We start from the raw sequence: 27731 nt of genomic DNA, 5'->3' as shown, positions 1-27731 counted from the left end.
ATAATAAATAATAACCCGAGTGAGACATCTGTAGTGATGGTTTATCCTCCAAACCCGTGTTTCCTGTGTTGCTCTGCAGGAATTTCCTCAACGCCTGCAAATCTCAATGACAAGTCGGAGCGTTTGTGTAAGTTTATGCAGAATTATTCCCCTTAATGACCAATAATCACTAGCAGGAGACTGTAGTTTTAGTGGGTTATAATTCACCAGGATCTGGTGTTATTAACATGCTGTGTTGCTGAGATGTGAGGACTTTCCTGTTAGTGTTCTGTTAATGTTCGTTAATGAGAGAGAAATAATTAAACAACACAATTCTTTTTCTTTCGTCCACAAAAAGCGTTTATTCAGCTCTTTTGTTCCCAAATTCCTACATTGGTGACCCCGGTTTTCTTTGGACGTTTCCAGACTGAGTTAACTGGATATGGAGGTAGATTTGTTTAATTATTCAATCAAAAAATATATTTTCAATAAAATAAAAAAATATTCACTTCAATCAAAAAAATGTATTTCAATCAAAGAGAAAAAGTGTTTAAATGCAAAAAAAAAAAAAAATAAATAATAATAATAATAAATCATTAAGAAACATGGAGGTAGATTTGTTTCTTAATTATTCAATAAAAAAAAAGATTGCTGCAATCAAAAATATATATTTTAAATTTAAAAAAAATTCACTTCACTCAAAAAAATGTGTTTCAATCAAAGAAAAAAGTGTTTGAATGCCAAAAATAATAAATAATAATAATAATAATAAATAATTAAGAAATATATCTACCTCCATATTATGGAGGTAGATTTGTTTCTTAATTATTCAATCAAAAAAAAGATTGCTGCAATCAAAACATATATTTTCAATTAAAAAAAAAATCACTTTAATCAAAAAAATGTATTTCAATCAAAGAAAAAAAGTGTTTGAATGCAAAAAAATATTCGAGACTCAAAAAATTGCATTTGAACACTTTTTGGATTGAAAATATTTCTTTCGATTGGAAGTGATTTTGTTTTTTTTTTTGATTGAAGTGAAAAAAGTTTTGAAGTCTTTTTTTTTTTTATTGAATCAGTTTGACACAAACATCCCGCAGTGGGTATGGAGGAATATTGTTTCTTAATAATTCAATCAAAAAAAAGATTGCTTCAATCAAAATATATATTTTTAATCAAAAAAATTCACTTCAATCAAAAAAATGTATTTCAATCAAAGTGTTTGAATGCAAAAAAAAATATTTGAGACTCAAAAAAATGCATTTGAACACTGTTTTTCTTTGATTGGAAATGTTTTCTTTGATAAAAGTGACTTTTTTTTTTTAAGCAACTTTTTCGATTGAAGTAGTGTTGTTTTGTGTTTGGGCCATATTATTATGGGTAGGACATTTGTGTCTTTATCATTTAATCAAAAAAGAAGTTGCTTCAAAAAGAAAAAAATATATTTTCAATAAAAAACAAACTTTCAATCAAAGAAAAATAGTGTTTGAATGCATAAAAATATTTGAGACCCAAAAAATTACATTAATTGAACAAAACTTTATTGAAAATATACAAACTCTCAAAGAGGATAATGGGCAAATATCAATTTAAATGCAATATGAAAAGAAGGCAAAATAAAAAATGGGGATTCTTGTAAGGAATACAAAAAACAAGGCGCTCTAAGAATCAAAAGGTGCATATTGGTAACAAAATAAATTAAGCATTTAAATTCAAATAATGGAGCATAAAAAAAGAGAGGAATTATTAAATTAGAATAACAAATAACGAGCAATGTCTAGACTTATTTTACTTGCATTTTTGTTTTCTACTCTTTTGAGACGTGTGAAAAAAATCTTAAAATCGTTAATAAAACCCTGGAAGGAGGGTTTACAATTTCTCCATTTGGCACATTGAATATGGTACTTACCCAATAACAAAATTATATTAATAATATCAGAAACAGAAAATTCCAAATCATCCATGAAGAAAATAATATGGCTTCATTCATTATTTGTTGCCATCTTGCTGTCTGTCCAGTTAACTCTGGAAACGTCCAAAGAAAAATTGGGGTCACCAATGTAGGAGTTTGGGAACAAAAGAGCTGAAAAACGCTTTTTATGTTTTGTGTTGACGAAGGAAAAAAAACTTGTGTGTCATCCCCGTCTGTCCTGCAGAGTTAGGAATGAGACCGTCCTCCCCCCCGAGCTCAGCATGAGGGAGTGGTGGATCCACGTGGGGCTGGTGTGCATCCCGCTGGCGGCCGTGTACCTGCACATCCCCCCGCCCCAGCTATCCCCGGCCCTGCAGAAGTGGCACGGCGCCGGGCGCGTCTTCCGCTTCAGGAGCAGGGAGGTTTTCTACAGAGGTGACGGGCAGCACCACGCGGGTAAATCTGGGGGATTTGTTCTCCTTCTGGTGTATCTGAAACCTGTCTGGACCTCTTGTTTCCCCCACAGACTCCTTTGGTGCTTTAGGGAGCTCAGACGTGGTGATTCTGCTGCACGGCTTCCCCACGTCCAGCTACGACTGGAACAAGGTACATCACATCCTCAACACGTCACAGACAAGAAAACTACAAATACCGTATTTTCTGGACTATAAGCCGCTACTTTATTCATAGGTTTTCAACCGTGCAGCTTATACAAAGGTGCAGCTATTCTGTGGATTTCTCTTCCACCGCTCGGGGCGCTGTAACCGGAATTAGAATCAAAACTAAGACAAAATAAATGCAAAGAAGAATACGCTACTTCTTCTTTAGCAGATAGAAGTAGAAGCAGATTTCAAACAGATAAACAGATAAATAAATACTGGTTATTTTCTCTTGGTTCTGTCCCGTTTTAATCAGCAAAGTTGCTGCCGTGTTAAAAGACTCTGTTAGGAAAGATCTATTTAGGTACAAACATGTACATCATTTACAGTTCAAAATTCAATAAGTCAATTAAAAATTACAATGCAATTTAAAAAAAATATACAAAAAAAACAATTAAAGAACAATATAATATAATATATACATTCACACATCTACCAAAGGAAAAAAAAAAACAGAACGATTATCCTACATGACAAAGAATGATACATTAAAATATAACAGACATAAAATACATACAAAAGTAAACAAAGATAAAACATATATCCATATAGTAATGATAACTTCACTCAGCACACTAATTTGATTAAACCAAAAGTATAAAGAAAATCAAACATTCATAACTCCTAACAGATTACAATTAACTGACAATCTCTCTGATATCCGCCTTTCTTTCTTTCTTGCTAATTTCTTTCTTTCCTTTCTGGCTCATATCTTTCTTTCTTTCTGGCTCATATCTTTCTTTCTTTCTGGCTCATATCTTTCTTTCTTTCTGGCTCATATCTTTCTTTCTTTCTGGCTCATATCTTTCTTTCTTTCTGGCTCATATCTTTCTTTCTTTCTGGCTCATATCTTTCTTTCTTTCTGGCTCATATCTTTCTTTCTTTCTGGCTCATATCTTTCTTTCTTCCTGGCTCATATCTTCCTTCCTGGCTCATATCTTCCTTCCTGGCTCATATCTTCCTTCCTGGCTCATATCTTCCTTCCTGGCTCATATCTTCCTTCCTGGCTCATATCTTCCTTCCTGGCTCATATCTTCCTTCCTGGCTCATATCTTCCTTCCTGGCTCATATCTTCCTTCCTGGCTCATATCTTCCTTCCTGGCTCATATCTTCCTTCCTGGCTCATATCTTCCTTCCTGGCTCATATCTTCCTTCCTGGCTCATATCTTCCTTCCTGGCTCATATCTTCCTTCCTGGCTCATATCTTCCTTCCTGGCTCATATCTTCCTTCCTGGCTCATATCTTCCTTCCTGGCTCATATCTTCCTTCCTTCCTTCCTTCCTTCCTTCCTTCCTTCCTTCCTTCCTTCCTTCCTTCCTTCCTTCCTTCCTTCCTTCCTTCCTTCCTTCCTTCCTTCCTTCCTTCCTTCCTTCCTTCCTTCCTTCCTTCCTTCCTTCCTTCCTTCCTTCCTTCCTTCCTTCCTTCCTTCCTTCCTTCCTTCCTTCCTTCCTTCCTTCCTTCCTTCCTTCCTTCCTTCCTCCTTCCTTCCTTCCTTCCTTCCTTCCTTCCTTCCTTCCTTCCTTCCTTCCTTCCTTCCTTCCTTCCTTCCTTCCTTCCTTCCTTCCTTCCTTCCTTCCTTCCTTCCTTCCTTCCTTCCTTCCTTCCTTCCTTCCTTCCTTCCTTCCTTCCTTCCTTCCTTCCTTCCTTCCTTCCTTCCTTCCTTCCTTCCTTCCTTCCTTCCTTCCTTCCTTCCTTCCTTCCTTCCTTCCTTCCTTCCTTCCTTCCTTCCTTCCTTCCTTCCTTCCTTCCTTCCTTCCTTCCTTCCTTCCTTCCTTCCTTCCTTCCTTCCTTCCTTCCTTCCTTCCTTCCTTCCTTCCTTCCTTCCTTCCTTCCTTCCTTCCTTCCTTCCTTCCTTCCTTCCTTCCTTCCTTCCTTCCTTCCTTCCTTCCTTCCTTCCTTCCTTCCTTCCTTCCTTCCTTCCTTCCTTCCTTCCTTCCTTCCTTCCTTCCTTCCTTCCTTCCTTCCTTCCTTCCTTCCTTCCTTCCTTCCTTCCTTCCTTCCTTCCTTCCTTCCTTCCTTCCTTCCTTCCTTCCTTCCTTCCTTCCTTCCTTCCTTCCTTCCTTCCTTCCTTCCTTCCTTCCTTCCTTCCTTCCTTCCTTCCTTCCTTCCTTCCTTCCTTCCTTCCTTCCTTCCTTCCTTCCTTCCTTCCTTCCTTCCTTCCTTCCTTCCTTCCTTCCTTCCTTCCTTCCTTCCTTCCTTCCTTCCTTCCTTCCTTCCTTCCTTCCTTCCTTCCTTCCTTCCTTCCTTCCTTCCTTCCTTCCTTCCTTCCTTCCTTCCTTCCTTCCTTCCTTCCTTCCTTCCTTCCTTCCTTCCTTCCTTCCTTCCTTCCTTCCTTCCTTCCTTCCTTCCTTCCTTCCTTCCTTCCTTCCTTCCTTCCTTCCTTCCTTCCTTCCTTCCTTCCTTCCTTCCTTCCTTCCTTCCTTCCTTCCTTCCTTCCTTCCTTCCTTCCTTCCTTCCTTCCTTCCTTCCTTCCTTCCTTCCTTCCTTCCTTCCTTCCTTCCTTCCTTCCTTCCTTCCTTCCTTCCTTCCTTCCTTCCTTCCTTCCTTCCTTCCTTCCTTCCTTCCTTCCTTCCTTCCTTCCTTCCTTCCTTCCTGTTGTGCATGGATTTAACACAGAACCATAAATCAGCTTTACACAAAAACGTCATCAACAGGAATTTATCATTTTTACCGTGAGATACAAATCCTTACTTTATTCTTTATTAATATTTGTAAGAAATGTATCCATATCAAAAACCCCACAAGTTCTGTACAAACAATTATGTTACAGTTAAAAAAAATCATAGCTACAGCACAAGACGTGCTCAGAGGTAACTTTACTGCCAAACATAAAGACAAACTATGGTAAAAGAGCAGTGATTTACAGAGTTATGTCTGCATGGAACCCACTTCCCAAACACTTTAAGCAAACTATTAACATAAAAGAATTCAAATTGTTAGTAAAGAAACATGTTTTGAAATGTTTTTCTTTCCTCCATCCATCCAGATTTGGGATCCGCTCACGCAGCGCTTCCATCGAGTCATCGCTCTGGATTTCCTCGGCTTTGGCTTCAGCGATAAACCGGTGATCAGAGTTAAGGTTTGCACGTCCACAAACAGTTTATTTCCATGATTTACTCATCGTTTCTGTGCAGAGGCCGCACCGGTACTCCATCTTCGAGCAGGCCAGCGTGGTGGAGGCGCTGGCGTCTCACCTGGGCCTCGGTCACCAGCGCGTCAACCTGGTGTCCCACGACTACGGAGACACCGTCGCCCTGGAGCTGCTCTACAGGTGAACACAGGTCTGGTGCCAAAACAGCCTGAAATGATAACGTTCTGATCGTCACGTTCTCTGTCTGTGGATCCAGGAGTGACCAGAACCGCACCGGACACCTGAATCTGAACAGCCTTTGTCTCTCCAATGGAGGTTAGTGCATCTTTCTGTTTTATGTTGAGTGAAGCATCTTCTTTTTTTTTACCTTTTTGTCTTGATTTGAAATATACGACGGAGTATTAGGGGCAAAAAAAAATAATTGGAAATTACGAGAATAAAGTCGTAAAATTACGAAAATAAAGTCATAATATTGTGAGAATAAAGTCGTAATATTACGAGAATAAAGTCGTAATATTATGAGAATATAATTTATGAGAACTCTAACAGGAAGAGCATCTTCTCCCTGTATTAAAATTAGGAATATTGAGCATCTTCTGAAGGTATATTTATATATTTATAATATATTTAATATTACAACCTTATTCTCGTAATATTACAACTTTATTCTCAAAATATTACGCCTTTATTCTCGTAATATTATGACTTTATTCTCGTAATTTTACGACTTTATTCTCGTAATTTTACGATTTTATTCTCATATTATTATGACTTTATTCTCGTAATTTAAATGTTTCTTTTGTCTTAGTTTGGCCCTAATACTCCGTCGTAGAAATAACAACCACTGTATCCAAAAAGTTAAGCTGTTGTGCAAAATAAGAGTTTTCCCTGATTTGACAGAACAAGAATGGACCGTGTTACGATGTGAAATTAGTCGTCGGTTTTATCGTTTGAAAATTGAACAATCCCACGTTGGAAAAAAATTGATTTCCTCGAGCAGATCTGTAGTTGTTTGGAAATCGCTGCGTAGTAAATAAAAAGATCATCCAGCTTAGACGATCTTTGAAACTGCAGAGATCGCGGGATCGTCTAGGACACGGTATAAACAAGCAGGCGATCGGAAGATGTAACAAAAGCTGTTATCTTTTATCTCGCAAAGGATATTGTACCGTTACAGACGGTACTAAAATAAGGGTTCAAATGCCTGCTTAAAATAGCTAAAATTACTTTAAAAAGAAAAAAGATGTTCTGGTTAAAATTCAGCAGACAGTTTAAAGTGAATTCAGCTCCAATTAAATAAAAAAAATTTGGAGTACTGAACAGAATGTAAATAATAACAATGAAAAAACTGGCAAAATACATATGTATATGTATATATATATGTGTGTATATATATATATATATATATATATATATATATATATGTGTATGTGTATGTGTATATATATATATATATATGTGTATGTGTGTATATACGTGTATATATATATATATATATATATATATATATATATGTGTATATATGTATATATATATATATATATATATATGTGTGTATGTGTGTATATACGTGTATATATATATATATATATATATATATATATATATATATATATTAGGGCTGGGCGATATGGCAAAAAAAGTGATCACGATTTTTTTTCCCATATTGAATGATCTCGATTTTTAATCATGATTTTTTTAAATCAGAAGATCCCCCCTCCTTTCTGGAATAAAATAGAAAGAAACCAGAGATTAGTTGTTTTTTTTATTAACAAATAAAGCAAATAGCATGTTTTAACAAGAGCCATATAGAAAATGGCACAACAAAGAGGTAGTTTTAAGCAGTTTAAAAAAGTTTCAAATAGTTTTAGCAGACAAAAAAATTTTTCATGATCATTTAAAAGGGAACCCTGCATATTAAGACATGTAGTCCCTAATTAGCCACAATTGTTCTCTTATACTAAAATATGTTGTTAGAAACACATAAAATAATCTAATTGCTTTAAAAATCTACAATGTTTATTACATATTTTGACCTGCGGGAGGCGCCATGTTTTACCTGCGCAATGTATTCTGGGGGCGATGACGTACGACGGTGGCTCTGGGAAGATAAGCCGTGTTAGTTTAACTGGGACAGGTATCTAAAACATAGTTGAGCAGCATCTCCCGGCCGTGGAGGCTGACGAGGGAGCCCATAAGACGTCTCGGTTCAGGGAAACTGGATCAAAGTTCTGTGATGCACGGGAGATCTGCAAAAATGATCAATGTCGTGCGCATCTTACCAGTGCATTAGGCTCCTGCGTAGACGGCGTAGGCTACGCCGTAGCCTGCGTAGCCGGGGCTCTACAGCCCGCAGCGCTCCGCCACCCGCTCTCCGCTCTCCGCTCTCGCCGCCGCCGCCGGGATGGAGACGCCGGTGGGCAATATGCACGTTTGAGTGGGCATAGCCCCCCCCTCTCCCCCCTAAAACCGTGATGACAGACCCAAGGCTGAGGGGACTGGCCCGGGACTTTGACGAAACGGGAGGCGCAGACTTCGCTTCAAATAGGCAAGAACATCTTTATTTAATTTAATGACGCCAGATCTGGCTGGGGTTTTTATCGTAGCATCGGTTATCTGCTAGTTGAAACGTGTGGTCGGTTAGTCTATCTGAGTTTTATGGTGTTTTTATAGTTCATGCTGTATGGGGCGCCGCGTACCATACGGCGTAGGCTCTGCATCGATTTAGCGCGGAACCATAAATGAGGCTTTACGAGTGAACGTCTCACGAGAGGCAGTCGCGTTGCGACGCCACTATCACAAGGGGAGAACAGAGTACTGTGAGCTCATGAGAAGTCCCGGTACGCCGTAAAAAGCCCCGGTACGCCAGAGGCTAAAAGAAAATGTGCTCCTATGGTCATGCAACTTGCCGCGGCATGTCATGCGCATGATCAATTAATGCAGACAGCGCGGTGCCAGGAAAGCGGGTTGTGATTGGTTGTCGTGCACTTTGCTGCAGCATGTTTTGCACGTGATCGAGAAAGTATACCCACAGCTGATCACCGTGATCGAACTTAATTTGATCGTGATCACAAATCGAGATCGTTTAATCGCCCAGCCCTAATATATATATATATATATATATATATATATATATATCTATATATATATAATTTTAATTTTTTTTATATCTAATACATTTTGTTCTCCCTTAATGTATGATTTGTTCTTTTCCCCCTGTAGTCTACTTGCCAGCAATGTGAACCCGGAAATGTTGAGTACCCCAAAGTTTTATGTTAGAAATGTACAGTATAGGTCTCCAGCATTTAGAAACTGCGGATGCTAACTTACATATGTTTGGCAATTAGCATAATTAGCATCAATTAGCATCAATTAGCATACTCACATATATGGACAATATTTCAGCAATTGCTTGGCCAATTTGGACAATATTGGAGTGGTTCTGGGGGTTATTGAGGATGCTGAATCCATTTCTGACATTTTCAAAATTCAAAATGGCCATTTAAACCAGAAGTGGCCATATTTCAACTCCTGGTGGGCCGATTTTGATGAAGTTTCAGTCAGTTTAGAAGTTTTAGAAGATGCTGAATCGATTGAATTGGACAGATAACTTATGTATTTGAAATAATTGAAACAACTCGGTTATAAATTGTAGGATATTTATGAACACAATTATCCAAACAGTGCAGAACATGTACATTTTAATTCACATTATACTCTGAGGTGACTCACAATTGGGTATTGGAGGTAACAAAAGCAGGTGCCATACCAAACTAGAATTAAAGCTGCAAGCAGCGATGAACGGGCCCTCGCACCCTTGTGCACGTTCATACTGCAGTGGAAGCTTGTATGACTTCCATGTAGATTCTTCAGACCTGGGGCCTTATTTAAAATGGACTGCGTAGGAGTCATACTAAAAGTGCACGTACACCCAAAAGCCGAAAATGCCGGGGGCAAAAAAAAATCTGGATCAATAAAACCGTGTGCACGCACACTTTTTACCATAAATGCATATGGATGAGCCTACTGAGCATGCACAGTGACTTCCTGCAGTCTGTTTGGCGTCAGAATGAATGAGACTGTCCAGCCACCGTGACACTGACTTTCACGGAGACCTAGATGTTGTAGATGATGTGGAGGACAGGAAAACTACATTATCTGGTGGTCACAGTAAAAGTTAGAATAAGTATATAAATAGTATACAATAAAATAAAGCGAGTGAGTGGCAGCACGCCGTTGCTGCCCGTTAGTGCCACAACACAATTACCACTGGGGACAGGGGGGACATGTCCCCCCCCACTTTTCAAAATCATGTATTTGTCCCCCCCCACTTTACAGTTTAAAAACTAACGGTAGGCTCAGCCTGTGATTGCAAATCCTCAAGACTGTCTGTGCGAAAGCGATGCGAAGACGGGAGCGGAGCCCCGCTCCCCCTCCTCCCCTCAGAGCTGCTCAGGGCTGATTTATGGTTCCGCGTCACACCAACGCAGAGCCTACGGTGTAGGGTACACAGCGACGCGCACCATACGCCGGACCCTACGGCGTAGGCTATGCGTTGGTGACGCGGAACCATAAATCAGGCTTAAAAGTAAACACAACATGCGCGCACCCGGCATGACAGGCAGATACACACGGGGAGAAGAGACTATTTCTTTAATTTTTATTTTGTTTAAAACTTTATCCTTATGAACGCAATTGTTAATAGGGGGGTAACGCAGGCCAGAACGCAGCTCCCGAGGCTCCGGCCTGCAAACATGCACAAAAGAGAAAAAAGGGGGCCGGCACAAGAAACTACAGGAACGATGGACAAAAATGATAGCTATGAGATATTTGTAATTAATAAAAATGGTAATGGAGAAGAGAGGAAGGGAAGAGGAGAGGAGAAGAAGGGTGAGAGGCACCGCCCAGCGGATCATGTCGGTGCCCCCCTGCAGCATAAGCCTATAGCAGCATATCTACCGCGAAGCTATATTTGAGACTAACTATTATAGTCTTGTTCTATAGCTGAAACTAAGACTACTGACTCTAACACACTAGAGTTTACACTACCTAGAGATTTACCAACACCAGCTAGAGGTTTACTAAACACTAACTATAGGCTTTAATAAACAGAAAGGTTTTAAGTTTAGTTTTAAAGGTGGAGGTGGTGTCAGCCTCCTTAACCCAGATTGGAAGTTGGTTCCATAGTAATGGTGCCTGATAGCAGAACGCCCGCCCTCCAAATCTACATTTAGATACTCTAGGAACTACAAGTAAACCTGCACTCTGAGAACAGAGAGCTCTGCCAGGAACATAAGGCACTATCAAATCTTGTAAATAATGCAGAGCTAAGCCGTTTTGGGCTTTCTATGCAAGTAATAACATTTTAAATTGAATTCTGAATTTTACAGGTAGCCAATGGAGCGACGCTAACACTGGAGAGACATGGTCTCTCCTGCTAATTCCTGTCAGCACTCGTGCTGCTGCATTTTGGATCAGCTGGAGCCTATTCAGCAAATTACTTGGACATCCTGCTAACAACACATTACAGTAATCCAGCCTAGAAGATACAAACGCATGAACTAGTTTTTCTGCATCCCTCTGCGAGAGGATTTTCCTAATTTTTACAATATTACGGAGATGGAAAAACGCTATTTTACAAACCTGATTAACATATGGTTTAAACGACAAATCCTGATCGAAAACAACACCAAGGTTTCTCACAGTTGCATTGGAAGCCATCGCAACACCATCTAGTCCCTTCCTAAGATGCTCTGGACTAAGAATGATAACCTCTGTTTTATCTGAATTTAGAAGCAAGAAATTTCTGGACATCCAGTCCTTGATGTCCCTAAGACATGCCTGAAGTTTAACTAATGGTTCTGTTTCATCCGGCTTCATAGACAAAAAGAGCTGCGTATCATCAGCATAACAATGAAAGTGTATGCCGTGATTCTGGATTATACTTCCCAACGGCTGCATGTATAAACTGAACAAGATTGGCCCTAGCACTGAACCCTGCGGAACACCATAACAGACCCTTGACTGTTCTGAAGAAACCTCATGTACATGAACAAACTGGAACCTGTCAGATAGATATTATTTAAACCAACGTAGAGCTGTCCCTTTAATCCCAACAACATGCTCTAACCTGTGCAGTAAAATGCCATGATCTACAGTGTGAAGGTCAAGGACTCAATACCGAGTCAGATCACACCACCCACGACTCTTTATGTCAAACTTTATGTGTATCCATCCATACATACTTATTCTCATTTGGGTCACAGGTATGGAAGCACATTTTTTTCCAAAAGGCGTGAATTCCAGAAACAGTCATAGATTTTGATTGCACATGCATAAACGTTATTTTGTGGTCATAGTTTTACCGGCAGCAAAGACAAGTTCAACAGTTTGAGCCTCCACTGGCTGTAAACTGTCACTAATGGAGTTGTGTAGACCTTGATGACAAGTTGTTGATGACCAGAGGTGTCAAAAGTATTCACCTTCATTACTCAGGTAGAAGTATAGATACTAGAGTTTAAAATACTCCTGTAGAAGTTGAAGTATCAACTAAAGTTTTTTACTAAGCCCTCCTCATCCTACCTGATCCCCCTAGCCCTTCAGATACTGAGGATGGGGAGGGTTTGAACCAGCATGCACCACCCTTTCATTGGCACCTTACAGCCCTGAGCAAACCCTCCACACCACCAGTATCCTTGGGGGGAAGACATCTCCCTTAGTGCATTTATCTTTTCATTTTTAGCGTTGAACTCTAAAACTCGATTTTGTGCTACTTAAAGTCAACGGGCTGAAGACCTCTGGCGGGAATTGAACTCACAGTCTCTTTAACAATGTGCAACTCTTTACCATGAGGCGCCACATGCTTGCCTCTTTCCCAGGATTCCTGGCCAGTTTTCAATCGTCAGTAGAAGGACGTCATTTTAAAAGTGGTGCAGGTATAAGGTCTGATGCCTCTACCTCTCCAGATACTGCGGGGTTTGAACCAGCATGGACCACCCTTTCATTGGCACCTTAGAGCCCTGAGCAAATCCTCCACACCACCAGTATCCTTGGGGGAAGACATCTCTCATAGTGCATTTATCTTTTCATTTTGAGTGTTGAACTCTATAAGTGGATTTAGTTCTACTTAAAGACAACTGGATGAAGAAGTCCGGCGGGAATTGAACTCACAGTCTGTTTAACAACGTGCGGCACTCTTCCATGGTGCACAACATACTTGCCTCCTTTGCAGGCTTCCTGGCCAGTTTTCAGTCCTCAGTTGAAGGACATCATTTAAAAAGTGGTCCAATTATAAGGTCTGATGCCTCCAGATACTGAGGATGGTTTGAACCAGCATGCACCACCTTTTCATTGGCGCCTTAAAGGCGTGAGCAAACACTCCACACCACCAAACTACACTCAGACAGAAGACATCTCTCATATAGCGCATTTAACTTTTCAGTTTGTGTGTTGAACTCTAAAAGTGGATTTGTGCTACTTAAAGTCAACGGGCTGAAGACCTCTGGCAGGAATTGAACTCTCAGTCTCTTTAACAATGCACAGCTCTTTACCATGAGGCGCCACATTCTTGCCTCTTTCCCAGGCTTCCTGGCCAGTTTTCAATCGTCAGTAGAAGTACGTAATTTTAAAAGTGGTCCAGGTATAAGGTCTGATGCCTCTCCCTCTCCAGATACTGCGGGTTTGAACCAACATGCACCACCCTTTCATTGGCGCCTTACAGCCCTGAGCAAACCCTCCACACCACCAGTATCCTTGGGGGAAGACATCTCTCTTAGTGCATTTATCTTTTCATTTTGTGAGTTGAACTCTAAAAGTGGATTTGTGCTACTTAAAGTCAATGGGCTGAAGACCTCTGGCGGGAATTGAACTCACAGTCTCTTTAGCAATGTACAGCTCTTTACCATGAGGCCCCACATTATTGCCTCTTTCCCAGGCTTCCTGGCCAGTTTTCAATCGTCAGTAGAAGGACGTCATTTTAAAAGTGGTTCAGGTATAAGGTTTGGTCCAATAACCTCTGCATTAAAAGCCTTTGTTCCAAGATGAGCTACACCAGGACACAAGTTTAACTGCACTGAAAACTTTTTATCTTTTGTCCTTTGTTTCAAGCTTTCAAAATGTTCAACATGTTAAAGAACATGTTGAAGAGGGCACTGAACCTCAACACAAGCAGGTACTCCTATTTTAATAAAAAAAAAAAATGACTAGTTCTCACATTTAATATTTAACAGAGCATTACTTGGCGTAATTTTCTGATAGTTTTGCATAGAATTGAACTCAGTCCTGCAACATCTCAAACACATTCTCTACCTCCTGAGGTTTACAGCAACCCATCAAACCAACTATGTGCCACAAGATTAACATGTCCAGACTGAGAAAAAAGTAATGTGTGTAGTGGCAGGATGGAGACGCACATTTTGATGAATAACACACCTGGGGGCACGTTACGGTTCGGGCCGTATTAACTGCCGATGGAATGTCATAAATTTCGCCAAAATTACACGATTAATTCAAAATGGCCAACTTCCTGTTCGGTTTCGGCCATGGCGCCAAGAGACTTTTCTTTAAGTTGCGACATGATACAGGTGTGTGCCGATTTTCGTGCATGTACGTCAAACCGTATTGTGGGGCTTGAGGCACAAAGTTTTTTAGGGGGCGCTGTTGAGCCATTTTGCCACGCCCATTAATGCAAACCATCAAATTTTTCGCCAGGCCTGGCTTGCGTGCAAAATTTGGTGACTTTTGGGGGACGTTTAGGGGGGCAAAAAGGCCCTCATTTCGTCAGAAGAAAGAATAAAGAAAGAATAATTCCTACAGATACATTAGAGCCTTCACACTGTAAGTGCTCAGGCCCTAATAATATGACTATGGCTGAATAATATCCTCAAAAAATAGAGAAGGAACTATAATACAAGTAAAACATGTTCAACAGGTAGAACACATGAGTTTACACACAGGTTTTAAAACACAAATATACCCAAAATTATCAAAGCAGAAAACTTTATGTGAACTAGTTACACAATGCATTACAACTGGAAAACTTTCATCAAGCAAGAGTGCCTTGCATTTCTACTACTCTGCACTGTTATAAATCATATCTTCATAATCAATCTCAACCTGATCCTCGTCGTCTGCTCTGTCATCATCTTCTTCTCCGGACTCTACATTCTTGTTGTCTTGCTCTTCTTGCTGTGAGTGTGTGTACGTGTTGCAACATCTACCATCATAGCCTTTGCAGAAGCAGTAGCTGGTACAGGCCAGGCCTGCAGCTGCGCTGCTGCACTTTGCTGTTGTACATGGCTTTAACCCAGCTTTGCAGCTACAGCTGATAATGTCCAACAGGGCAGGAGGAGCAATGGGGCTTGCATCCAGGACAGGCATGATGACTTCCTCTCCTTCCTTCTCGCCTTCTTTCTTGTCCCATCCAAACTTTGTGATGTCCACAGCTGGTGGATCAGGGCGGTCTGCTGCTTTCCAAAGCAGCACCTGTAGATGGGCAGGTCGTCCATGAAGGTGCGCGTTTCGCTCTGTAGGAGGCAGTGTCTTCAGTGCTGGGGGGTTTTTACGCTTTCGGTAGATGTCATATCTGGCGACGTTCAGAGATGCCGACTTCCTCTGGTTGTACAGAGCCAGGAAGAAACCCCTCACTGCCTCTGTGATCTGCAAATCAGTAGCTCCCTCCTCTCCAATAAAGTGAAGCAGGTCACCAGGTACTACTCTCATGGCCTTGAGCGCAGACACCTTCCCTTTCCCGGTGGGATAGGAGGTGGTGTCACACCCGGAGAGAGCATGCATAGCCAGGATGGAGTGACACTGCTCACCCAGAATCTCTACTGTCGAATTGATATTGAGAACAGTGCCATCCCATCTCTCCATCTGCAGGTGACATGTGATACCCGCCTTCCAGCACCAATAGACCATGAGCACAAACACATCAGTGTCATTGCTGAGAATGCGGACAGTTTTAGCTCCACGCCCAACATGTATGAGATGAGGGAGACGTCAGCCTCATCATGAGTGACAATACTGTCTGCTCTGCTAACCATCTTGATGTGATCTCCTATGCTGTGCATGCACAGGAGCTTGCCCAGCCTCCGCTTGTTTGTTTCTTCATCACTTTGTCGCGGTTAGGTAGAGGGGTTGTCAGTGAGAGTTGATACTCTATTGAGCGCTCCCCGGCTCTTCTCTGCCTCTCGTGGTCTTTGGCAGAGACTTGCTCATACCGGTCAAAGATGACAAACGTTTGGGTGATGTAGCGATTAAGCCTGCGCCCCATGCTGGCTGCAAGGTCAGTCACGGTGCCTGACGATGGCCACACCACGTGGTAGATAAGCTGTGATGCATCAATGAGTACAATGTCTGGTGGGTGGGGATTGGGGACAAGGATTCCAAGATGCCGGATGATCACAGACTTGTTACCCTTTCTGAGGCATCCATACTCATCGGTGATGGATGCAGGGACCGGGCCGAGCTCGTAGTCAAAGAGGGCAGAGAGCTCAATTCTTCTCTTTTTCCCCACCACCAGCAGCCGAGCAAACAATGCCTCAAGGTCACATATGATCTTCCCATTGACCCTCACTCCTTTTGTCTTGAATTTCATTGTCACCACCTTATTTGAGATGGGCACATGAAATCCCCCAGGAAGTGATGAAGAGAACAGTGTGCTCATATCCTGTCCAATCTTCAGTGCATCTTGCACATTGACCTTTCCATCCGCCACCTGGCCGTTTATGATATGGTGGAGGGTAGTAGTCTCTGTGGTGAGTGGGTGGGAGTTTTCCCATAGCACTCTCAGGATTTTAGCCCGGTCCTCTGCGTCCAACTCCCGCCGTCCTTTACCCTCTTCTTTATGTCTATTGGGCTTCATTGTTTTATCCAGTGCTTCAGCATCGTCGTACATCGCATCCAATGACTTGGAGAGATGGGAGCAGATACCGAAAGATTGGATCCACACGGCGACCTGCTCAGGGTTGGTGGAGATGCCCTTCATGCCTCCTACTCCCTTCCCTTGCTTGATGCATGTCTGCTCCCCAAACATATCACCACTCACTGCAGCTGCACCATCTGAGTGGTGGCACACATGGCTTCCAGCGAGGAGGTCATCCTTGGCAGTAGCAGGAAGGTGCTGCATGTCACGCAGATGCCATGTGATCCATCTTGAGTAGTGATGATGACCGGCGGCAAAGAAATAGGGCAGCATCTCTTCAAGGCACTGTTGTTGCAGCAGCCAGTCACCCTCTCTTTCTGCTCGCCAGAACCTGTGAGCTATTAGGGTTGGGGTGATGAAGCAATCCACCCATAGCCGGCCTGTGGGGTGCTCTCTCTTTCTCCAGGAATGCTCTGCTCTGCTCGTGAGTCTTCTCCCCCTCCTCCAAGAAGTCATGAAGAAGAGCAGACACAACCATACGGAAGGCTCGCATAGCCTTGGGCCAGGCCTTCCCATTGCAGATGGATGTCAGGCCTCCAAATGATGCACCTACTAGCTCCTCCACACCGGTTGAATTCATCAGTTCTCCAATTGAGCCGATGAAGGACATGAGAGCGTGCATCATCCCAGGTCTGAGCACCACTGATGACCATTGCTGTGGATCACTCCACTTGATCAGGCATGCGATCATGTACAGCTGCATGTCAAACGTTATATGACTGTGGCTCATGCCAAGGCGCCTGAGTGATGTGTCTAAGTAGGCGATGGTACTGAGCACTGTATCAGGGTGGGCAGGGGGCGAGTCAAGCAGTGGTCCAAAGACATTGATCGTCTTCAGCTTAGGATCACTGTCATCACCATCGCGATCTTGCACAACATTGTAGGCTGACCAGTCCAGGGGAAGAGGGGAAGAGTGGAGCTGACAGAGCCAAGCACGGTCCTTCTTCTGTGCTCTTGAAACACTCTGTTTGATGGCATCTTGGATAGCATCAGTTATTGGGACTTCCTTTAGAGCTGGTGGAGTCATCTTCTTGGGGCCTGTATAATGTTCAATGACAAAACTGCTCCCTTCTGCTAGACAAAGTTTCCCAACTTCGAGCTTCGTCAGACGGGGTAATTTTAGTGACATGACTCCACCACCAGGAGTGGGTCCTCCAGTGAACAGGATACCTGCTGGATTCTGCACAAACTGAGTGGCCATGGCATGAGTTGTGCGGCGACCATTGGGTGTGAAGACGACAAGATCAAAATTATCACCCCAACTGTGGATAGGGCCGATGCATTTCTCTAGGCCAACTGCACGCAGGTACATATCTGGGTCCTCAGAAGCATATTTGGCAGCTGACTTCCGGATCCGTAGGACTTCATCATAGGTAGTGACAATGCCATGCTCATTTAGGTTCTGAACCAGTTCTGAGCTACCATGCTTATGGTGGAGTTTCACAGCAAGCCCCAGAGTTGTCTGATTCCAGCTCCTACTGATGTGCTGCTGGATGCATTGAGCAAGTGTAAGTGATGGTTTAGTCACCTTTCCTTCCTTGGACATGAGACTGGAGACAAGCTTGAGGAGGGTTGGACTTGTGTCTTGTATGACCTTGTCATGTCGGAAGCTGCCAAGGTCATATTCACGGGGCAAGGGAATATTCCGGACCTCCGCCCGCACTCTCCTAACAAGCTGGGTGACATCATCATCATCACTAGAGGTTTCAACTTGTTTTAGTAGTTTGAGTGACTTACCAACGCACTGTCTAAAGCCAACAATAGTCAGGCACCCTTAGACCCTCAGTACAACTACAATGTCACCATAATAATCACACAAGTTGGATAGCATCTGCTTCCTGCAGAGGTCCCCCGAATTAGCTTCATATACATCATGTAACTCTGACACAGTCGAGGTCACCGACTTGTTTGCATTCATGTGGTCAATGACAGCAGCTAAGCAGCTATCAACTGGTTTATAACCAACACTTGCACTTGAGTCAATAGGCACCTTCCTATAATCATTGTAGCACTTGGTGTGATACTGGGCATCAGCTGCAGGCAGGTCCAGGACGCCATTCACCCGTAGCTCCACTACCCTAGCCCAGTCATCCTGTCGCTCATCACATTTAGAGGGTTAGGGTTAGGGTTAGGGTTAGCTCTCTTGATTCTGAAATGTAAGTGCTATTAAGCACATCAATAACCTCAAAATCGACTAAAATTCATCAAAATCGGGAGTTGAAATATGGCCACTTCTGGTTGAAACGGCCATTTTGAATTCTGAAAATGTCAGAAATGGATTCAGCATCATCAATAACCCCCAAAACCACTCCACTGCTGAAATATTGTCCATATATGTGAGTATGCTAATTGTTGCTAATTATGCTAATTGCCCAACATATGCAAGTTAGCATCTGGCAGTTTCTAAATACTGGGGACCTATACTGTACATTTCTAACATAAAACTTTGGGGTACTCAACATTTCCGGGTTCACAATAGGGCTCTATAGGCTGTCAAATAGACTACTGAGCAATTATGGGGAGGGTAGGAATGTGGGTAAAATAGAAATTGTGAATGTGAAAATGTGAATTGTGAAAATGATTGTGAAATAAAAAGATATTAAAAAAAAAAGATTTTAAATGCATATATGCCTTAGGTTTTTACCTATGGAGGATTTTTTGTGCCAAAATTAAATAAATAAATACATCATTAATTAATTAAAATGGGAATGAAATATATCATTAATTAATTAAATGTGTCATTAATTAATTAAAATTAGAATGAAATATGTCATTAATTAATTAAAATACAATTCATTTTAAGTAAAAATATATATTTATTATTTCAGCATTGAATTAATTAATGCCACATTTAATTAATGATTTCGTGTTGCTGAATCATGAAATGTAAATGTAAAACTGTCAGTTTCACTCGTCAAACTCAGTGGGCGGGGCTAACGCAAATCCAGCAGAGGAACTTCCTCTGCTTTACACGCTACATGCTCGGGGTCAGCAGGTCCTGCTTCCACATACTCTGCAAGGTCGAAGATATCGCTCACCAACTCTCTACAAAGTTCACGAAAATCCTCCGAACTCACAGCTGCCATGTTTAGAACGAACGGCTTCCTCTTCCACCTCCAATTTCAGACCAAAGCAGTGGATTCCACTGGATTCGCGTTAGTCCCGCCCACTGAGTTTGACGAGTGAAACTGACAGTTTTACATTTACATTTCATGATTCAGCAACACGAAATCATTAATTAAATGTGTCATTAATTAATTAAATGCAGTTTTACATTTCATGGTTCACACATAACACAAAATCATTAATTAAATGTGTCATTAATTAATTAAATGCTGAGATAATAAATATATATTTTTACTTAAAATGAATTGTATTTTAATTAATAAATGATATGTTTCATTCTAATTTTGATTAATTAATTAATTATATATTTCATTCCCATTTTAATTAATTAATGATGTATTTATTTATTTAATTTTGGCACAAAAAATCCTCCATATTTACCAACTTGGTATTAACCATTAATATATATGCAGACAAAGTAAAAAATAAATAAATAAATGGAGAGATTGTTGGGAAAAAAAAATAAAAAGAAACTGGCAAAATATGAAAACTCACAGACAAAATGTAATTTATTGAAACTGACAACTAAAATTATTCCAAAAAAGGTTTTCTGGCCCCATTTCTGTATCGAGGATAATGGTACACTGCTATCCTCGTTTTTAATAACGTCTCGGACGGTTTTAAACCCAATTTTTGTCGTCTTTAAATTATCATCACCCTGAGTAACGTGTATTGTCTGTTTTTAATTTTTTCTATTTAAGATCGTGATAAAATCGAAATTTTGATACTTCTCCCATATCGACTACTCCAGCATGTGATGACGTGGTGTAGTGGTGTAAAGCAGGGGTTCTTAACCTTTCTGACCTTGGGGCCCAATTTTTTCAGTACAGAGTGGCCCGGGGCCCATTAAATATAAACACTGTATAGCAGGGGTATTCAACTAAAACTTTAAGAAGTCCATTTAGAGAAAATTTACTCAAGCGAAGGTCCAGAACATCATAATATATATATATATATATATATATATATATATATATATATATATATATATATATATATATATATATATATATATATGTGTGTGTGTGTGTGTGTGTATATATTCAAGTAGCCTCATAGTTGTATCAACATCTGCATCTGACTGTTATATTAAAAAAGTACATATTTGCCAATTAACATGTTTAACTTGAATTAAACATATTTTTTTCACTTAAAAATAAAGTAGATTTTATTTTATTTTTCAAATGCTATCTTATTTTATTTCTCTACCAGCAGTTTGAATTTCCCCTTTTCTTTGTTAATTGTCTCAACACATTTTTATACTAAATTAATATAAACACATCTTAACAATTTAACAGTTTTGCAGTTTTTCTTTCTTCCCCTCTTATAATCTTATGCCCCCACTTTCTGTTGTTCAGTGAGAGAACTGAGCTCTAATTTCTCCTGTCAGGACTTTAAATCTGGGCTGGATGGTGTCAGGTTCTCATATGCATGTGGAGGTGCTCATTGATGAGCCTGAAACGATATTTAGTTTTAATTATGTTCACTGTGGAGAAAGCTGCTTCACAGCTGTATCTGGACCCAGACATGGGTGTTTTAAGATGGTCAGTTTATTTTCTGTGACGTCAGTTCAGACTTGAGTGAATATGTTTGATGAAAAACTTTGTGTTTTGTTTCAGTGGCGTTTCACTTTCGCACTTTGAACACCACGGTCTCTGAACGTATGAGACACTGGTTTTGTCCCAGTGGGAAGACTGAACAGGATGAATTTGTCCATTCCGGGTTGCATATTTAAAAATACAGCGAGGACAAAACTTAGTTTGATTTTACTTTAAGTTATTTACATTAATAAGTTGTCAGGACTCAGTGGGTCGGGTTCATCCGAGCCTGATCAGCTGCGACGGGCACAGCCCGCACCGCAGCTCTCTGGTCGCGTTGCAGCAGTTACTTTCCGATGCTTTTTCGAAAGCCCGAACAGTCCAGTCCAGCAGACACGACAGCCCACGCATCTACATCTACCATCCTTCAGCAGTAACGACGGAGCCGCCGCCCGAGCGGCAGCCTCAGCCGACCTCCCCGGCCGCGGGGACGCGCCGGGATAAATGATCACGCCGCGCTCGCTCGCTCTGGGCGCAGACCCAATTAATCGATCCCCAATCCTGGTGGATCTAAACGTACTCTGTGCAAAATGAAGGATTTTCTCTGTAAATACACACCATTTCTCTTACTATTACACGTACAGCTAGCTGAGGGTCTTCTTCTCCTCATTTGGTTGGGAGTTGCTATGCAGTCCCGCGGCCCTCGCGGCCGACACGTACAAAACTGACATTTTTTTGGCGGCCCACTAGATGGCGCTCGCGGCCCAAGTGTGGGCCGCGGCCCTATGGTTAAGAATCACTGGTGTAAAGGACAGATCTGTAGAGCTGCTTTCAGAGCCGCTGCTAGTCCGCGTTTACGTCTCAGAGAAAGTCTTGATCACTTCAGCAAAACAAAGCTGGACCTCAGTCCACACGTCCTGCAGCACCGTTGCCCCGGCAACCTTTGGACTGCAGGTCACTTTGACATTTACTGTGAATCATGAGCTGAAAGTTCAGATTAGTTTGTCTGATTGTTTCACGCTTTTAATTCCAACAGGAATTTTCCCAGAAGCCCACCAGCCCCGGCTGCTGCAGCGGGTCAGTCCTGAGTTTTCTTCTTCTCTGCTTCTCTGCTCACGTTTGAGTACGGAAGAGTATTAGGGCCAGGCAGGAGAAGAATAAAAATAATATTTTACAGGAGGAAGGTTTTTTTTTCATTATTCTCTTCCGAGAAAAAAAGTTGAAATGTCGAGAAAAAAGTCGAAATGTCGAGAAAAAAGTTAAAATTTCATGAATAAAGTTGAAATGTTGAAAAAAAGGCGACGTTTCGTTTTTTTTCTCGAAGTGCACAATAAAAAAATCTTCCCCTCTCAAATATTTTTCCTCCTGCATGGTCCTAATACTCTTCTGTATGGGATTGATGTCACGCATGTTTTATTTTTAAATCCAGACTTTAGTTGTGAAACGTTCCTTTATTTCTGGTCTTTAAAGCTTCTGAAGGACTCGAGTTTCCTGGCTCCGGTCCTGACGCGCCTCACCAACTTCCTGATCTTCCAGAGAGGGTAGGACGCCCCGAGCTTTGCTGCAGGTTTTACTACCGAGGTTCCGGTTCTAACCAGCTCTCTGTCCTCAGGGTAGGAGAAGTGTTCGGCCCGTTCACGCAGCCCACCGACGCCGAGTTCTGGGACATGTGGACGGGTTTACGCTACAACGACGGCAACCTCGTCCTGGACAGGTACGCCGTCTTTACCTGCCGCCCTTCCAGCTCCAACTTACTCAGGATTACTCGGATAGCATATCTTTAGAATGTGGAATTCCTCAAGGAAGCTGCCTAGGTCCGCTTATGTACTCTATCTTTACAAATGATTTACCTCTTATACTGAAAGAGGCTAAATTAACAATGTACATGCAGATGACACTAAGGTGTTTGCATCAGCTACAACACCTGCTGATCTAAATGTCATCTTGAACAGAGAGCTAGATATGATCAGGAAATGGGTCTTTCAAAACAAATTGATACTTAATACAAAAAAATCCGAAATGTATTATATTTGGTTCAAACCATTCTCTCAGGAGAGAGCCAGAACTACATTTTTTGTTCTATTTATGAATATTGAAAAAAATTGTTTTTCACACTGAGTACGAGTATTTTAATTTGTGTACTTGCCGATACCGAGTACCGACACGATACTTCTACCACAAAAATAACTAAAAATGTAATGAAAAATGCAATGAATTGGAAGACAGGTTTTATTTCCAACAGATAAATTCAATAAAAATAAATAAAATTAGTATAATAACTATTTAAACGCTGGGAGCATTTTACTGTATATTGGAATGTTTCATGTATGTTTTTTTTTTTTTTTTTTTGCTTTAAAATAATGATTTACATGTACGGTAAAGTTTAATGTAGGTTTGTCGTGTTATTTCGTTTTCTTTCTTTATGTCTTGTTTTTAACTGTATGTTTTAAATGTATTGTTTTTTTCATGTGGACCCCAGTAATAATTGCTGTGTTTAAGGGCATAGCTAATGGGGATCCTTACAAATAAACAAACTTCCTTTTTACGCTGTTTTATGTTCACTAGCTTGTTGTTCTGCTTTCCCAGCATCCTCCAGTACATCAACCAGAGATTGAAACACAGAGACCGGTGGGTGGGAGCGCTCACGTCCACCCTCGTCCCACGTAAGTTTACTGTGTGTGTGGTGGGGGGGGGCAAACACTTGCTCTGTATTACTGAGCAGCTGCAGCTGCAGAGCTGATGCTGAGCTGCTTATCCTGCAAGGAGCTGCCATGGACTCAGCGTTGGGGGGTGTGGGGGCTGCAGATGTTAGGGTGGCCAACCGTCCCTTGAAAAACGGAATCGTCCCGTATTTATGAACTAAAGTACGCATCCCGTATTGAGCTGAAAAGGGACGCACTTTGTCCCATATTAAATGAGATAGTCACAGTAATACATAAAATGTCAGTGGAAAATGGCATTGAACTGTTGAGTTCCTAGTCCCAGTCAATCCAAAACTAACACCAAATAAATAAATAAATCAAGAAGAAATCAAAAAGATGCATTTGTAAGGGGATAGCAAAAAGGGGATTTTCACATTCGTCTATCGAACATTCTGAGAAGTCACTTTAAAATACTAAATACCCCCCTCCAGAAAAAAATAATTAAATAAAATAAATAAATAAAATAAAAGATAAATAAAAAAATTCTTAGGTACACTATCAGCACAAGTTATCGGTCGACAACAATAGTATAGAACCAATATATACATTTACCTCATGTAAACTCTTTGACCTTCATATACATCTAATAATCATATAAAACCTTTGGTTGATAACTGTACTGATAATTATAAAACAATATAATTGTAAAACAGTAAAATATTGCATCCAAGTATAACTCTTTTGAAAAGAAAAAATGTAAGAAAGTTAAGAAAAACAGCAAACAGATGAACAGAACTCTCTGAGTGGAGTTAGGAACTGGGATTTGTTTTAATTATGCATCATTTAGTAATATATTTAGATTTGTGATAAAGCCTATCCAGTTTTCCCAGAGACTATCAAACTGGTTTTGTTCCTGTCTTAAAAAAAAAGTTAGCTTCTCCATTTTAAAGATATCCTGAACAACCTTCTTTCTATTGTTTTATATTCATTTATACAATTTTAAGTTAAGCAGGACAGGTTTCTGTTTAAGAAAGATACTTATTTTATTCAGCTCATTTTGTTATTTTGTATTAAAGTGAATTGCTGGATAACAATTTGTTTTCCATGTATTCATGACATTCAAAAATATGCATCTAATTCAATTCAGAGTCAAATGTAATAACATGGTGCATTATGTAATAACAATTCTAAAGCATAGATTATTTGTTTGTTATTGGCTTATATAATTCCAAACTTCAAATAGGCAACTAAAGTTATATTTGGAGTTTTATACATAGATTTATTGGGCTAAATAGCTCTAAGGGAAATTGCATAAAAACAACAAAAGTCACTCTTGTATAAATTCATTGTTAAACAAACAACAATAATAGGTATTATTACATAATGAAAATAAAAAAGTTGCAAGTGCATTTTATAATAATCTTTTCAAAATGCAATAACTTGTTACATAATGTGGAAAAATGTATTACAAAATGCGGCTTTATTACAAAATGAAATGAAAAAGTTATTACATTTTGGACATTTATTACAAAATGCGGCTCAACAAGCCTGCGTTTCTGCTTGTTTAGATGATTAAAGGGACTAACCCGTCCCGTCCATCACTGCTTTACCAACAGAACCTTTCATCGTACGATTCCCGTCCTTTTACCCTGTAAATGTGTTGCTTCACCAGCTCATTCCTCCTCCTGCTCCTTGTGTTTCAGTTCACATGATCTACGGCCCTCTGGACCCGGTCAACCCTCATCCCAAGTTTATCCGCCTCTACCAGTGAGTTCCCCCCTAATGTTTCAGATTATCAGCTTCATCTCCGCAGCTCTGCGTCGCTCACCAGAGAGACTTTATCACTTACGTTTGTTACATCAAACATCAATGACTGCGTTTCCATGCATCAATAGCCCTTTAAAACCCGAATATTATTAATAACCCGGTTTTGCACGGCCATGTAAACACCAATAACCCATTTGAATAACCGGAATTTGCTCATATTCCAGTTTTTAAAAACCTGAATATGAGCCCTGGGTTACTCCTTTTAAAACCTGAATATTGGGTCATGTAAACGCCAAACAGAATATCCCCATCAAACGGAACAGGAATTTGTTTTCTGCACATGCTCTGTTCACAAAGAATCCTGGTCTTCTCCATAAATGAGAACTTCCTGGACTCAAAAGAGCAAGATTCCTTGAGAAAAGAGCATAAGCAGAAAACAAATTCATGTTCCTTTAGATGGGGAAATCCTACGTAAGAGTATTAGGGCCATGCAGGAGAAAAAATATTTGAGAGGGGAAGATTTTTTTTTTTGTGCATTTCGAGAAAAAAGTCGAAATGTGGAGATTAATGTTGAAATACAATTTCAAGAATAAAGTCGAAATTTAGACTTTTTTTTCTCTAAGTGTATAATGAAAAGAAAATCTTCCTCCTCTAAAATATTATTTTCCTGCCTGGCCCTAATACTCTTCTGTAATATCCTGTAAGGCGTTTACATGACCAAATATTCAGGTTTTAAAAGGAGTAACCCAGGGGTCATTTTAGGGTTTTTAAAAACCTGAATATGAGCAAATTTGGGTTATTCAAAAGGAGTTATTGGTGTTTACATGGCCGTGCAAAACCGGGTAATTGCTAATATTCTGGTTAGAAAAGGGTTATTGATGCATGGAAACGTAGTCAGTGAACCATACGCATGCATGGGGGGGGCGCTCTCTGCATCGGTCGTGTCTTTGGCTGCAAATGATGTTTGAGACTCGACGTACTTCGATGGTAATTCATTTCAAATCAAAAGTACATGCAAATAACTTTAGTCTTGTCCAGCGAAGGATCTGGCATCTGCCGTTCAAAAGTCCCTTTTCATTCTCCATCTTTCCTCGCTTTTCAAAAAAGTTCACGCAGCAGTATACTTTTCCTCAAGCTACGGGTGTCGTCGCCCGCCAGAAATTATACACTGCAAAAACTCAAAATCTTAAGAATATTTGTCTTATTTTTAGTTAAAATGTCTCATTTTTAGTAAAAAAAAATCTCATTACACTTAAAACAAGAATCATCACTGGAAAAAACAACAATTTTCACCTGTTTCAAGTAGATTTTCACTTGAAATAAGTAGAAAAATCTGCCAGTGGAACAAGATTTTGTTGCTTGTAATAAGAAGATAAATATTGTCCCACTGGCAGATTTTCTACTTATTTCAAGTGAAACTTTACTTGAAACAGGTGAAAATTGTCAAACAAGTTATTTTCTGGTAATGACTCTTGTTTTAAGTGTAATGAGATTTGACTAAAAATGAGACATTTTAACTAGAAATAAGACAAATATTCCTGGTAAGATTTTGAGTTTTCTTGTGTCCTGCGCATTAAAAAAAAATTGTCGGCGTTAACTTTGACAGCCCTACTTTAAATAAATAAAACTTGCATGAGTATAAAAGTGTTATTAGACTCACCTTACGATGTTAAGACTTTCTTCCGAATGAAGTGTGTTTGTTTCTTGCAGGCAGCTGGTGCAGAAATCCACCATCAGCGTTTTGGACGAACACATCAGCCATTATCCTCAACTGGAAGATCCCACGGGTTTCCTAAACGCTTATTTTAACTTCATTCACTCTTTCTGAGAGGATACCAAATCTACTTCCCCTGCTAAAAATTAGAAAAAGCAAGACCTGCTGTCATGACTGAAATTTGATTTACTATTTAATTACTGCTAAAGAGAAGTCAAATGTGAGCAGGACAATATTTCAGTTGTGCTTTAATTTATGAAAGTTGAGTAACAGACGACCACTGAGCCGCTCCCTTATCTGCTGATTTTTTTATATCAATTTCATACATTTCCTTTGACGAAAGAAATTGTCAGATTTTCTTTGAATAAAATTAGTTTTG

At 40.4% G+C, this 27731-nt stretch overlaps 1 protein-coding gene across 2 annotated transcripts; it reads left to right on the top strand.

Moving 5' to 3' along the window:
* Window positions 1–54: 54 nt before the first annotated feature.
* On the top strand, window positions 55–27727 carry mest (mesoderm specific transcript). Of its 2 annotated transcripts, XM_061715029.1 has the most exons (13): window positions 56–127; window positions 338–427; window positions 2136–2326; window positions 2418–2497; window positions 5537–5614; window positions 5685–5821; window positions 5898–5956; window positions 22266–22306; window positions 22700–22770; window positions 22842–22943; window positions 23816–23892; window positions 25575–25638; window positions 27349–27727. In XM_061715029.1, exons 3-13 carry the CDS (start codon window positions 2173–2175, stop codon window positions 27464–27466), a joined length of 981 nt encoding a protein of 326 aa, XP_061571013.1. In that variant the 5' UTR covers window positions 56–127; window positions 338–427; window positions 2136–2172; the 3' UTR covers window positions 27467–27727. The 2 variants fall into 2 exon arrangements, with proteins under 2 accessions (XP_061571014.1, XP_061571013.1); XM_061715030.1 differs by lacking the exon at window positions 338–427 and having other exon boundaries at window positions 55–127.
* Window positions 27728–27731: the final 4 nt, after the last annotated feature.

This window comes from Cololabis saira, chromosome 23, assembly GCF_033807715.1.
Source record: "Cololabis saira isolate AMF1-May2022 chromosome 23, fColSai1.1, whole genome shotgun sequence".
Taxonomy (NCBI): domain Eukaryota; kingdom Metazoa; phylum Chordata; class Actinopteri; order Beloniformes; family Belonidae; genus Cololabis; species Cololabis saira.
This window is presented reverse-complemented; position numbering and strand designations above follow the sequence as displayed.